The 15,654-nt window shown below is 36.8% G+C and overlaps 1 protein-coding gene across 1 annotated transcript in view; it reads right to left on the bottom strand.

The window, feature by feature from the left end:
- The window catches only part of COPG2 (COPI coat complex subunit gamma 2), a 125,006-nt gene that overhangs the window by 103,127 nt on the left and 6,225 nt on the right, over window positions 1-15,654 (bottom strand). Inside the window, exon 5 of the mRNA XM_037019466.2 lies at window positions 3,393-3,472. Within this exon, the coding sequence (XP_036875361.1) occupies window positions 3,393-3,472 (80 nt within the window). The remainder of the gene's footprint in view (window positions 1-3,392; window positions 3,473-15,654) is intronic.

Raw genomic sequence — 15,654 nt, 5'->3', positions numbered from 1 at the left:
CTCCTCAGAGTGTTCTGTGTGAGTACTCTGACCTTTTCATCTTTCTGAGGTTTTTAGCGAAAGACAGTAGAGTAACTCCTTTGACTTTTCCCCCCAGAGCAAGCTTTCCTACTGAGTCTCTTGATTTTAGCATCCTCCGCCATTTTGGTAGGCTGAGAATTTCCAAAATCAAGAACTCCTGGCTCTTTTTTAAGATCTAATTTACATAATTTATTAGTTTCAGCTGTACAACATACTGATTCAATATTTATAAAGAACCCCTGATTCCTGTTTAACAGGTCTCTCCTCAATTTATTTCTCTACTCACAAACTTTAGTGTGAGTGGCAAAAAGAAACCCAGCTGTACATCAACTCTTTGCTTGGAAATCTCAATTAAATATCCGAGTTCACTGCTTACCAGTCCTGCTTTCCACATAACTGCAGGACACGATTCCACTAAGCTTTCTGTCGCCATAACAAGGAACGTCCACATTCCTACCACCAGCCTGTTCAATTGGAATATTCTCTAAGATGGTATGTTTTCCCTCTCCTGCTACTCTTCTTTCAGAGTCTGGCAGAGTTTTAACATCCCTATTTATAAGTCTGCTCAACGAAAGGTAGGCTTTTTCTATCCTGCTTTTCAAAATTCTTCCAGCATCTGCTCATTGCCCAATTTACAAAGCTACTTCCACATTTTTAGGTATTTGTTAGAGCAGCACCCCTCTTCCAGGTAACAAAATCTCTATTAGTTTTCTTCCCCCACCCACACTTTGAGATATACTTGACATATACCACTGTATAAGTTTAAGGTATACAATGTGTTGATTTGATACACTTACATATTGCAAATTTATTAGTTTTCTATTGCTGCTCTAACAAATTACCACAAACTGATTTAGGACATTGATTTCTTTATGCTACAGTTCTGTTAAGTCAGAAGTCTAACACAGATCTCACTGGACTAAAATCAAGGTGTCAGCAGGGTTGAATTCCTTTCTGGAAGCTGAATGAGTGAATCCATCTGTGGGGAAGTTGGGATTCCTATGGCCAGGATCCTCACTGTACTTAAACCACCTGATGATGTAACTGGCCTGTTGCTACCCTACTGCTTCCATACCTTTAGGCAATAAGCTATTATTGTGCTATTATAGAGAGCTCGGCCCAGTGCTCTGCGCGGAGGCAGAGACATTAACTAGTGCTCGACCTACCACCAGGAGAACAAGCCAGGTAATAAACCCTTTCACCCCAAAGAAGCTTTGCTGTCAATTTCTTTGGTCACATTGGATTCATAGCGAACTTGCCTGGGGCTGAAACCCATTGGCAAGACACCATCTCCTTACCTTTTCTAGCTTCTAGAGGTTACACATATTTCTTGGCTCATGACCCACTTCCTCCATCTCCAAATCCAGCAGTACTGTACCTCTCCAAACCTGCTCCATCATCACACCTCTTTACTGCCTCCCTTTTCCACTTTTATATTGGGTTCACCTGGATAATCCAGGCTACTCTCCCTTTCGACTATTTAGCAACCTTAAGTCCTCTTTGCCACGTAATGTAGCATATTCACAATTCCTGGGAATTACTACAGAGATATATTTGGGGGACGGGGGCATTATTCTGCCTATTACATCTACCCATCACTTAAAATGAGCTAGAAGCAAGCCATAACTCAAGGTGGCCTAGTAGAGGACTCAGATGGAAGTATTAAAAGCTAAACAAACAAAAGCCCCTCAATCAATAGCTAATTGACCTACTTTTAATTTTTCTAGTATTTAGTGAATCTAGCAAACTAAGTGAAGATCTTCTATTCGTTACTTGTGGCAAATGCTGTTTGATAATGCAATACCAATTTTCAATCTTTTCTCCCTCACCTGCCCCTAATACTTGGGTTATAAAAGCTAAATATTCACTTTCCTATCTCCTAAGGATAGTCCTGGAACACAGCTGTGCCAAATGAAATCTAAAAATTGCCTTGGGAAAGCTATTGCATACCTGATAAAAAGAGGCAGATGGTGCTGGCCCGTCCCTGGCCCCCTTCCCAGTACCCCTCCCACCTTGAATGGTGCATTGCCAATAATACAGGCATCTATTTTGCAATGATGTGAGGATGTCCAAAAGAATTCAAGGGACACCAGTCCTGACACTGTTGAACTGCTGCACCAACACAGCTACTCTATGCCTATTCTGTTTCAGTAACTATTTCACCTGGCTTTCTGTTATTTTCAGCTGAAAGTTTTACTAACTGAAACTACATTCAACACAGTGCTGGTTAAACACAAATACCCTCCTCCAAAATTTATTTTGTTGTACAAAAACCTCATTTAAATGAGTTATAATTAATAATTAAGCAGGCAACTGTTTTTTAAATAACATTTGTTTAATATTTTAGAACTCCAAACAACTCATTCTAAGACATTTGGAAATTATAAGAAGTTTAAAGAAAATAAACAGCCACAATCCTAAACACCCACCTACTAGTAATATATCAGTGTATTTCCATACATATATTTTTATATACATACTTAATATATGTTGAAAAGTGAGACTATATGGAATACAAAGATTTGAATCCAACTGTTATTCATCACTTTGGTGAGGATTTTTACATATTATTAAAAATGTTTCAAAAATATTTTCAAAAAATTTAAATATCTCATAATCTGATAACATGGTTAACTAAATATTTTTAACAATGGCAGTTATTTAAGTTATCTTTTTTGCTAGTATAGTGCTGCAACAAACACTGCTGTATATAAATCTTTCCGTGCTATCTCTGACTATTTTCTGAGCATAGTCCATATATGTAGTATTACTAGGTGAAAGGGGTAAACCCTTTCAGATATTCAACAATGCTGCCAAACTGCTTTCTAGAAAAATGGAACCAATTAATTTTTCTATCTCCTATATATAAGAATATCGCTCTCTCTTACTAGTACTGACTACCTGTTTTTGCCAATTTGATGGGTAAAAATATTGGAACTCATTCTTGAATTTTATTTATTTTTTTTGTTACTAGTAAGAATGGCTATTTAAATATGTTTAGATTCTTTATATTGATTATTTTATGAATTAACCGTTGGGATTTTTTTTGAAATATAAGAGACCTTTTGATGCACTTGTAAATATTTTATTTCAGCGTATATATCATTTACTTTTTAGTTTTGTTTATATATTTTTATGACCACTTAAAATGTAATCAGATCTCTTAGCTTTATCCTTTGTGACTTTCTTTTGTCAGGTAAGGATGGTTTTTCACATAACAACCACATTTTAGAAATGAACACTTTAAGATATTATATCCTTTTAAATTCCTATTGGCTTTCTTACAGTCAAAAAAGTAAAATTAATAGAAAGAAAACAAATATTCCATTAAATATATAAGTGCAAATCCTAGGTTTTGACCATTAACATACCTGCTTGTGACAATTATCACATCCTCAGAGATGGTGGCCATTTCTTTGATAGTAAGGTAGCACATTCTTCTCAATGTTTGCTGAAAAATTATTTATAAAAGGCAATAGGTTATTAGTAAGAAATGGTTTTTAAAACTGAAGTGAGGACCCCAAGTAGATATATTTACAAGTTATTCTTAAAAAAATTCTCATCTACCAAAAAAATCCTTTTAAAAATACCTGAATGAGAAAATATCCAGACTACTACTATTTCTTACACCCAAGTAATTGATGCACTGACAGATTAGAAAACATCTAGATGAAAACTCAAAAATTATATGGATCTTTATATAGAGATCCAAACTTTCACAGTATGAGTCCAATGACATAATTTTTCAAAGTGTTAAAGGCTTGTCCTGGAAAGTGTACCTTTAAAATTATTTTTTAAAAAAGTAAAAAGTAAAAAGTAAAAAAAAAAATGTATGGAGAGATGTGCAGACTTTTTCCTCACTTCACCATATACAGATATTTTTCCTTAAATATTTGTGGTTGTAAACTAACTTCCATTTTTGATTATCAAGATTTCTAGATTGAGACCTGGATCCAAAATAAGTGCTAAGGTAACAATAATAAAGTTTTGTGTACCCTTCCTCCTCACTTGGAAATCTGATTTATTCATACATGATGGGCATTGGTTCCCTAACCTATCTAGCCTCAGTTCCTATCAACTAACTTCAAATTTCTTATAAACAGTGAAACTCAAATACAGCAGACCCTGCTCCAGACTCCAAGCTGTAGAAAGAATCTGGTGCAGACTATTGAGCCCATTAAGGGAAGGGAAGAAGGGAATGAAGACTCTGGTGGTTAGACACAGAAAAAAATTACCCCCAGAAAGAGAAAGCCAGTATAGGGCAGATGACACCCTCATGAAGCTACTTTGAGAAGAAAGAAGAAAATAAGACTTAAAGCTTCAGAGCTGAAGAAAGTTTGTGCACCCCCAAATAAAAATCTACCATGGAGCAGAATAAAACTGGAGAAAGTGGAGAAAAGCACAAAAATAGGGGCACAACATTGTTAGTCGCTGGGGAAAACCACATTTCAAATACTACTTCACACCCACCAAAATAGCTAAAATGAAAAAGAGTAACAATACAAAATGTTGGCAAAGATATGCTCATAACCACTAAAACATGCTGTCTAAACAAACACACAGAAATGCTGATTCGATACAAACAAAATTTAAATATGTAGCCAAGGGCAAAATGAAGGAAATTTATAGGTGCCAAAGTGGAAAAACAAACAACTCATAGTCACAAAAGTAAAAGCCCAGGGTCTTACTGGAATAAAGTCTATAAGGTATATTCAGGCACAGGGAAAATTATTCTAGATAGTAACTCAGAAATAAGGCAAGGAATGAAGAGTTAAAATAAAAGTGGTAAACAGTAACAAGAAAGTGTAGTATTGGTGAAAGAACAGACAAATAGATCGATGGAACAGAACAGACAACCGAGAAATATACCCCCATCAGTAGAGCCAACTGGCGTTTGACAAAGGAGCAAAGACAGTCTCCTCAACAAACGGTTCTGGAGCAACTGGAATCCACATGCCAAAAAATGAATCTAAACACAGACTTTACATCCTTCACAAACATTAATTCAAAATGGATCACAGACCTAAATGTAAAATGTATACTGTAAAACTCCTAAAAGAAAAGATAGAAAATCTAGATGACCTCAGGTAAGGCAATGACTTTGGTTTTTTTCTTTTGGTATCATTAATCTACAATTACATGAAGAACATTAAGATTACTAGACTCCCCCCTTAACCAAGTCCCCCCCACATACCCCTTCACAGTCACTGTCCATCAGCGTAGTGATGATATAGAATCACTACTTGTCTTCTCTGTGTTGCATAGCCCTCCCCGTGCCCCCACCCACACTATACATGCTAATCATAATGCCCCCTTTCTTTTTCCCCACCCCTGTTCCTCCCTACCCACCCATCCTCCCCAGTTCCTTTCCCTTTGGTAAATATTAGTCCATTCTTGGGTTCTGTGATTCTGCTGCTGTTTTGTTCCTTCAGTTTTCCTTTGTTCTTATTATACTCCACAGATGAGTGAAATCATTTGGTACTTGTCTTTCTCCACCTGGCTTATTTCACTGAGCATAATACCCTCTAGCTCCATCCATGTTGTTGCAAATGGTAGGATCAGTTTTTTTCTTATGGCTGAGTAATATTCCATTGTGTATATGTACCACATCTTCTTTATCCATTCATCTACTGATGGACATTTAGATTGCTTCCATATCTTGGCTATTGTAAATAGTGCAGCGATAAACATAGGGGTGCATCTGTCTTTTTCAACCTGGAGTGCTGCATTCTTAGGGTAAATTCCTAGAAGTGGAAATCCTGGGTCAAATGGTATTTCTATTTTGAGTTTTTTGAGGAACCTCCATACTGCTTTCCACAATGGTTGAACTAATTTACATCCCCACCAGCAGTGTAGGAAGGTTCCCCTTTCTCTACAACCTCGCCAACATTTGTTGTTGTTTGTCTTTTCGATGATGGCGATCCTTACTGGTGTGAGGTGATATCTCATTATGGTTTTAATTTGCATTTCTCTGATGACAAGCGATGTGGAGCATCTTTTCATGTGTCTGTTTGCTACCTGAATTTCTTCTTTACAGAACTGTCTATTCAGTTCCTCTGCCCATTTTTTAATTGGATTATTTGCTTTTTGTTTGTTGAGGTGTGTGAGTTCTTTATATATTTTGGATGTCAACCCTTTATCGGATCTGTCATTTATGAATATATTCTCCCATACTGTAGGATACCTTTTGTTCTATTGATGGTGTCCTTTGCTGTACAGAAGCTTTTTAGCTTGATATAGTCCCACTTGTTCATTTTTGCTTTTGGTTCCCTTGCCTGGGAAGATATGTTCATGAAGAAGTCACTCATGTTTATGTCCCTGAGATTTTTGCCTAGGTTTTTTTCTAAGAGTTTTATGGTTTCATGACTTATATTCAGGTCTTTGATCCATTTAGAATTTACTTTTGTGTATGGGGTTAGACAGTGATTCAGTTTCATTCTCTTACATGTAGCTGTCCAGTTTTGCCAGCACCATCTGTTGAAGACACTGTCATTTCCCCATTGTATGTCCATGGCTTGTTTATCGTATATTAATTGGCCATATATGTTTAGGTTAATGTTTGGAGTCTCTATTCTGTTCCACTGGTCTGTGGCTCTGTTCTTGTGCCAGTACCAAATTGTCTTGATTACTGTGGCTTTGTAGTAGAGCTTGAAGTTGGGGAGCGAGATCCCCCCCCAACTTTATTCTTCCTTCTCAGGATTGCTTTGGCTATTTGGGGTCTTTGGTGGTTCCATATGAATTTTTGAACTATTTGTTCCAGTTCATTGAAGAATGCTGTTGGTAATTTGATAGGGATTGCATCGAATCCGTATATTGCTTTGGGCAGGATGGCCATTTTGATGATATTAATTCTTTCCAGCCAGGAGCATGGGATGAGTTTCCATTTGTTAGTGTCCTCTTTAATTTCTCTTAAGAGTGTCTTGTAGTTTTCAGGGTTAGGTCTTTCACTTCCTTGGTTAGGTTTATTCCTAGGTATTTTATTCTTTTTGATGCTATTGTGAATGGAATTGTCTTCTTGATTTCTCTTTCTATTAGTTTATTGTTAGTGTATAGGAAAGCCACAGATTTCTGTGTGTGTCTTGTAGTTTTCAGGGTTAGGTCTTTCACTTCCTTGGTTAGGTTTATTCCTAGGTATTTTATTCTTTTTGATGCTATTGTGAATGGAATTGTCTTCTTGATTTCTCTTTCTATTAGTTTATTGTTAGTGTATAGGAAAGCCACAGATTTCTGTGTGTTAATTTTGTATCCTGCAACTTTGCTGAATTCTGATATTAGTTGTAGTAGTTTTGGAGTGGAGTCTTTGGGGTTTTTTATGTACAATATCATGTCATCTGCAAATAGTGACAGTTTGACTTCTTTGTTACCAATCTGGATTCCTTGTATTTCTTTGTTTTTGTCTAATTGCCGTGGCTAGGACCTCCAGTACTATGTTGAATAACAGTGGGGAGAGTGGGCATCCCTGTCTTGTTCCTGATCTCAGAGGAAAAGCTTTCAGCCTCTCGCTGTTCAGTATGATGTTAGCTGTGGGTTTATCATATATGGCCTTTATTATGTTGAGGTACTTGCCCTCTATGCCCATTTTGTTGAGAGTTTTTATCATGAATGGATGTTGAATTTTATCGAATGCTTTTTCAGCATCTATGGAGATGATCATGTGGTTTTTGTCCTTCTTTTTGTTTATGTGGTGGATGATGTTGATGGATTTTCGAATGTTGTACCATCCTTGCATCCCTGGGATGAATCCCACTTGGTCATGGTGTATGATCCTTTTGAAGTATTTTTGAATTTGGTTTGCTAATATTTTGTTGAGTATTTTTGCATCTATGTTCATCAGGGCTATTGGTCTGTAGTTTTCTTTTTTGGTGGGGTCTTTGCCTGGTTTTGATATTAGGGTGATGTTGGCTTCATAGAATGAGTTTGGGAGTATTCCTCCTCTTCTATTTTTTGGGAAACTTTAAGGAGAATGGGTATTATGTCTTCTCTGTATGTCTGATAAAATTCCGAGGTAAATCCATCTGGCCCAGGGATTTTGTTCTTGGGTAGTTTTTTGATTATCACTTCAATTTCGTTGCTGGTAATTGGTCTGTTTAGATTTTCTGTTTCTTTCTGGGTCAGTCTTGGAAGGTTGTATTTTTCTAGGAAGTTGTCCATTTCTCCTAGGTTTTCCAGATTGTTAGCATATAGGTTTTCATAGTATTCTCTAATAATTCTTTGTATTTCTGTGGGGTCTGTCATAATTTTTCCTTTCTCATTTCTGATGCTGTTGATGTGTGTTGACTCTCTTTTTCTCTTAATAAGCCTAGCTAGAGGCTTATATATTTTGTTTATTTTCTCGAAGAACCAGCTCTTGGTTTCATTGATTTTTTTGTATTGTTTTATTCTTCTCAATTTTATTTATTTCTTCTCTGATCTTTATTATGTCCCTCCATCTGCTGACCTTAAGCCTCATTTGTTCTTCTTTTTCCAATTTTGATAATTGTGACATTAGACCATTCCTTTGGGATTGTTCTTCCTTCTTTAAATATGCCTGGATTGCAATATACTTTCCTCTTAAGACTGCTTTTGCTGCGTCCCACAGAAGTTGGGGCTTTATGTTGTTGTTGTCATTTGTTTCCATATATTGCTGGATCTCCATTTTAATTTGGTCGTTGATCCATTGATTATTTAGGAGCACATTGTTAAGCTTCCATGTGTTTGTGAGCCTTTTTGCTTTCTTTGTACAATTTATTTCCAGTTTTACACCTTTGTGGTCTGAAAAATTGGTTGGCAGGATTTCAATCTTTTGTAATTTACTGAGGCTCTTTTTGTGGCCTAGTATGTGGTCTATTCTGGAGAATGTTCCATGCGGACTTGACAAGAATGTGTATCCTGTTGCTTTTGGATGTAGAGTTCTATAGATGTCTATTAGGTCCATCTGTGCTAGTGTGCTGTTCAGTGCCTCTGTGTCTGGTGGATCTGTCCCTTGGAGTGAGTGGTGTGTTAAAGTCTCCCATAATGAATGCATTGCATTCTGTTTCCTCCTTTAATTCTGTTAGTATTTGTTTCACATATATTGGTGCTCCTGTATTCGGTGTATATATGTTTATAATGGTTATATCCTCTTGTTGGACTGAGGCCTTTATCATTATGTAGTGTCCTTCTTTATCTCTTGTTACTTTCTTTGTTTTGAAGTCTATTTTGTCTGATACTAGTATTTTCTCCCTGTTGTTTGCATGAAATATCTTTTTCCATCCCTTGACTTTTAATCTGTGCATGTCTTTGGGTTTCAGGTGAGTCTCTTGTAAGCAGCATATAGATGGGTCTTGCTTTTTTATCCATTCTATTACTCTCTGTCTTTTAATTGGTGCATTCAGTCCATTTACATTTAGGGTGATTACTGAAAGATACGTACTTATTGCCATTGCAGGCTTTAGATTCATGGCTACAAAAGGTTCAAGGTTAGCTTGTTTACTACCTTACTGTCTAACTTAACTTGCTTATTGAGGTATTATAAACACAGTCTGATGATTATTTCTCTCCCTTCTTATTCTTCCTCCTCCATTCTTCATATGTTGGGCATTTTGTTCGGTGTTCTTTTTAGGAATGCTCCCATCTAGAGCAGTCCCTCTAAAATACCCTGTAGAGTTGGTTTGTGGGAGGCAAATTCCCTCAACTTTTGCTTGTCTGGGAATTATTTAATCCCTCCTTCATATTTAAATGATAATCGTGGTAGATACAGTATTCTTGGTTCAGGCCCTTCTGTTTCATTGCATTAAATATATCATGCCATTCTCTTCTGGCCTATAAGGTTTCTGTTGAGAAGTCTGATGATAGCCTGATGGGTTTTCCTTTGTAGGTGACCTTTTTTCTCTCTCTGGCTGCCTTTAATACTCAGTCCTTGTCCTTGATCTTTGCCATTTTAATTATGTGTCTTAGCGTTGTCCTCTTTGGGTCCCTTCTGTTGGGATTTCTGTGTGCTTCCGTAGTCTGAGCAACTATTTCCTTCCCCAGTTTGGGGAAGTTTTCAGCAATTATTTCTTCAAAGACACTTTCTATCCCTTTTTCTCTCTCTTCTTCTTCTGGTACCCCTATAATGCGGATATTATTCCTTTTGGATTGGTCGCACAGTTCTCTTAATATTGCTTCATTCTTGGAGATCCTTTTATCTCTCTCTGCATCAGCTTCTATGCATTCCTCTTCTCTGGTTTCTAGTCCATCAATGGCTCTTGCATCTTATCCATTCTGCTTATAAATCCTTCCAGAGATTGTTTCACTTCTGTAATCTCCCTCCAGACATCATCCCTTAGCTCTTGCATATTTCTCTGCAGCTCCATCAGCATGTTTATGATTTTTATTTTGAATTCTTTTTCAGGAAGACTGGTTAGGTCTATCTCCTTCTCAGGGGTTGTGATTTTGCTCTGTATCAAATTTTTCTGCATTTTCATGGCGACAGAGATAGTTTGCGGAGCTGGCACCAGTGATGGCTGGGAGAACATCCCTTCTTGTTGGTTTGTGACCTTCCTCTCTTTGGAGAACAGAGACCTCTAGTGGCTTGTGCTGGGCAGCTGCGCACAGATGGGGCTTCTGATTCTTGCCTGGCCTCTATGGAGTGTAGCTCCGCATTTGCTGTGGGTGTGGCCTGCCTTGGGCTACTGCTCCGATATGGCGGAGCCACGTGGGAGGGGAAACGGCCAAGAGGCCCTTTATCTTTGTGAAGGGCCTCCAAGCTGCCCTGCTGCCCAGGGGCTTACAGTGCCCATAGTTCCCCAGGATTCCCAGCTGCTGGGCTAAGTGTCCCGGACAGCTGTGGGGTCCCTGTTCCTTTAAGACTTTCAAAAAGCACTTGCTTTTCTTTGTCCCTGGGGCGCTGGCTGCGGAGACCCGCTCGCAGGTCTTACTGTCCTGTTTCCCTAGTTTCCAGCACCCCACGCATGCACTGTGTCTGCGCTCTGGTGTGGATGGCTAGGGTTGGCTGTTTAGCAGTCCTGGGCTCCCTCTCCCTCCCCACTCCAACTCCTCTCCTCCTGGCGGGAGCTGGGGTGAGAGGCACTCAGGTCCTGCTGGGCCGCAGCTTGTATCTTACCCCCTTTGCGAGGCGCTGGGTTCTCGCAGGTGTGGATGTAGTCTGGCTGTTGTCCTGTGTCTTCTGGTCTCTCTTTTAGGAAGAGTTGTATTTGTTGTATTTTCAAAAATATATGTAGTTTTGGGAGGAGATTTCTGCTGCTCTACTCATGCCGCCATCTTGGCTCCACCCCCAAGGCAATGACTTTTTAGATAAAACACCAAAGGCATGACCATGAAGGAAATAATAGATAAGGTGGCCTTTATGAAAATTAGAAACTTCTGCTCTACAGAAGACATTGTCAGGAGGATGAAAAGACAAGCTACAAACTGGGAGAAAATATTTACAGAACACAAATCTAAGGACTGTCATCCAAACTAAGAAAAAAAAATCTTAAAAGTTAAAAAAAAAGAAAAAGTAAAAAATAGGAAAAAGCCTGATTTTTTAAAAATGGGCTAAGGACTGTAACAAACGTCTCATAAGTAGAAGCAAATAAGTATGTGAAAAGATGCTCCACATCTCACGTCATCAGAGAAAGGCAAATTAAAACAAGATATTACTACACTATTAGACTAGCTAAAATCCAGGACACTGGACAACACCAAATCCTAAGGAATCTCCCAAAATACTCCTAGAGCTAACATATGAATTTAACAAGATCACAGGAACAGGTTACTAAACAAAAATCTATTTAATTTCTATAGATTCCCTACAACAATAAAAATACAATAGTATAAAAAATACTAATTATTTTAGGGATTTATTTCACAAAATATGTAGTGAATACAATACTACTGACAGAAATTAAAGAGACCTGAATAAAGGGAGATATTACCATGTTCATGGAGCAGAAAACTCAATAATGTTACAATGTCAGTTCTCCTCTAATTGATCTTTAAATTCAATGCAATCCCATCAAAGTTCCAGCAGGGTTTTTTTTTTTATTCACATGAAAATGCTAACAACCTGAAAGAGTCAAACAATTTTGAAAAATAATAATAAAATAGGAAAATGTGCACTACCTGACTTAAAACTTACTATAAAGCTACAATAATGAAGATGGTGTGGCACTGGAATAAGAATAGACATATAGATCAATGAAACAAAACAGTGTTCCAATGTGCCAGTGTAATTCAATCATCATCATTTCCTCCTCCTCCTCCTCTTTCAGATTGATATGCAATTACTCCAGTACCATCTGTTGAGAAAAGAAAGTGGAAGGAAAAGGAGGAGGTGATGGAGGGAGGAAAACAAAAAGGAGATGAAAATAAATCTAACCCTTACTTTGTATCATATATAAAAATTAATTTAAATGGATCAAAATGCCTAGAAAAAATGCATAAGAGAAAATCTTTTTGTGACCTTGGGTTGGGCAGTGATTTCTACAATACTAATCAAAAGCACAATCCCATAGCAGAAAAAAATTGATAAACTAGACTTCATCAAAATTAAAACTTCTGATCTTTGAAAAACTAAGAAAATGAAAAATCAAGCCACAGATTTGGGAAACATATCTGATAAAAGATTTGTATCCAGAATACATAAAGACCTCTTAAAATAATAAGAAAACGAACAACCATATTATTTTAAATGGGCAAAAGATATGAAATGATCTTTCACCATGGAAGATATATGGAAGGCAAAAAAAAGCTTATAAAAAGATGTTTGAGATCATTAGTCATTAGGAAAATGCAAATTAAAACTACAAACACCATACGCCAATTAGAATGGCTTAAAAAAAAATAAAGACAATACCAAGTGTTAACTAGAACTTTTAGATACAGTGGAAATGGTACAGTCACTTTGGTAAAAGGTTGGCAGTCTCTTACAAAGTTAAATATACATTCACTTATCATATAACCCAGCAATCTCATTTCTAGAATTTACCGAAGAGAAGTAAAAACTTGTTCAAACACTTGTACATGAATGTTTATAGCAACTTTATTCATAAGCATCAAATATTCTTCAAATGGTGAAAAGATAAGCTGAGGAACATCCATACAAAAACTACAACAAAACAAAAAGGAGTAAACTACGGATAAAAACAATAACATGGACAAACCTCAAATGTATTATGCTCAGTGACTAAAAAGAAGACTCAAAAGGCTTCATGCAGTATGATATCATTCTTATGAGTTCCTAGAAATGCCAAACTACAAGGAAAGAAAAAAGACTGGCCATTGCCAGGAACTCAAAATGGGAGGAAAGGGTCGTAGAAAGAGCATGAGGGAACCGTTTTGGACTGATGGAAATGTTCTAAGTCTTTATTGCATTGATGATACTATTACTACATGCATTTGTGAAAACTCATAAAACTATACCTTAAAAAGGGTGAATTTTACTGTATGTGAATTATACTTTTTTTAAAATGGGGAAAATAACATGAAGTGAACAAAAAGGCAAGCCACAGAGGGGAGGAAATACTTAAAAATACCAATCTGATAAAGGTCTCGTATCCAGAAAACTTAAGAACACTTACAACTCAAGAAGACAACATCCAGTTAAAAAAAGTAACAGATTTGAACAGACACTTCACTGAAAAAGATATACAGATGGCAAGTAAGCATATATTCACTTACTATATGCCTAATACATTCATCATAAAGTGAAAACCCATCTAGATATCAAAGGAAGTTAAAAACATAGGCCCACACAAAGACTTATCCTTGACTACTTTTAGCAGCTTTGTTCACAATATCCATAAACTTTATATAAACCACCCAAATATCTATTAACTTGGACAAATAAATTAGACTACCTCCATACAATAGAATACTACTCAGCAATAAAAAATGAAAACTATCGATTCACATAAAAAAAAAAAAATGAAAACTATCGATTCACATAAAAGCTTAGATGAATGTCAAAAGCCATAAGCTAAATGAAAGAAAAAGACCTAAAAGTCATAAAAAGTATAATCTATACAATTAAACTGTTAAACTATGTTGTCAGAAAACAGATCAGTGATTGCTAGGAGCTAAGGGTTGAGAAAAGAAACAGACAACTAAGGGATATGGGAGCACATTCTGGGGTGATGAAAACTGTCTCTGTCGTGACCATGCTGACAGTTCCATGACTCTATACATTGGTCAAACTCACTGAATTGTACTCTTAAAATTGGTGATTTTTATTGTTTATGTTATCTTCAATAAAGATGACATTTTTTCAAAAGACAAAAATAAAAAATTTTTTAATCTATAAATCAGGAGGAATATAAATAAGCAAAGAATATAAATAAGAAAAGAAAAGAACAGACAATTCAGAGGAGGAAAATAAAATGGCCACTAAATGTATGAACAGCCCAATATCAGCAGTGATCATGAAAATACAAGTTAAAACCACAAAGAGATGCCATTTCACATTCTTTGGCAATTATTTAGGTCTGATTATAAGAAATTATTATCAAGAGGAGGTGAGGCTTTGGAACAATATCTGTGTAAATTAGTACAATCCTTTAAAGAGCAATTTGACAAGACTGAATAAACTGGCATTACCTAGAAATTCCACTTGCAGCTATCTTCCCTGGAAAAATCCTCTCCATGTGCATAAGAAGACATGTATAATAAACATTACATGTAATATCATCTGTAATAGCAAACAGTGGCAGCAATTCATAAATCTATCAGGGGGGAGAATGGATAAATAAGTAGGAATGCCATATATTCACACCCTGGGATTCCATACAGCAGTGAAAATGAGTAAGGTAGAAGTACATGCGGCAAGTGCTACATCTCAAAAACACATCTGTTTTTAAAATTGCAAAACAATATGAAGATGATAACATTTACATTGTATTTTAAAACACACAAAAAAACAAAGTATAGGTTATGGACACAAACATATGTAATACATGTATGTATATAAACACGGACAGGAAGATGCCAATCTGAATAGTAATTACCCTCTGGGAAAGGAAGGAGCTCCACAGGCTGCTGACAAAACCCTCACTTCTCCTTCCTCCCAAAAATCTTTCAATTCTGTATTCTGCCTAAGGGACCATCAGAATGAATCACATCATGCTGCACATGGTTACTTGACCTCAGTTACAACAAAAATCTAGAATATCCTGGTCATTACTTATCACCATGCATCTGGGGTGTCTAATCTGACTAATCTGTCTCTTTCGTCCATCCTTCCACAAATCCCAACCCTTCCATCGTGTCCTCTGGCACTTTATTAGTAAAATCCCTTTCATCCTCAACTTTTTGAAGGTTCCTGTCCTCTAACTGAAACCTGGCTCTCCCTTCAGGGGTGCCCTGCAGTGTTCTAACTGATCCTCACACCTTTTCAAAACTATGCTGCCTCCTTTTACTGTACCTCCTTCTTCCCTAAAATCACTGGCTTTAGTTTATGCCATTAGCCTGCATCACCTGCGTATACAGACCCCAGGTTACTTCCCTCATTAAAAAAAAAATAGTACCTTCCTCACTATCTTCAGTATTATCCCCGTAATAATAAATTTAATATCCATACAGACAATATTTTTAAAACTCTGACCACTCTGTGGAATTTACCTCTTCTTTTCCAATAATCCTGTCCTCGTTCTTACTGCAACCACCCACTTCAATGGTCATCCTCAAGATCAGCAACAA

The sequence above is a fragment of the Manis javanica genome, chromosome 6 (assembly GCF_040802235.1).
Source record: "Manis javanica isolate MJ-LG chromosome 6, MJ_LKY, whole genome shotgun sequence".
Taxonomy (NCBI): domain Eukaryota; kingdom Metazoa; phylum Chordata; class Mammalia; order Pholidota; family Manidae; genus Manis; species Manis javanica.
Note: the sequence above shows the minus strand (reverse complement) of the source record. Positions and strands in the feature narration are given on the sequence as shown.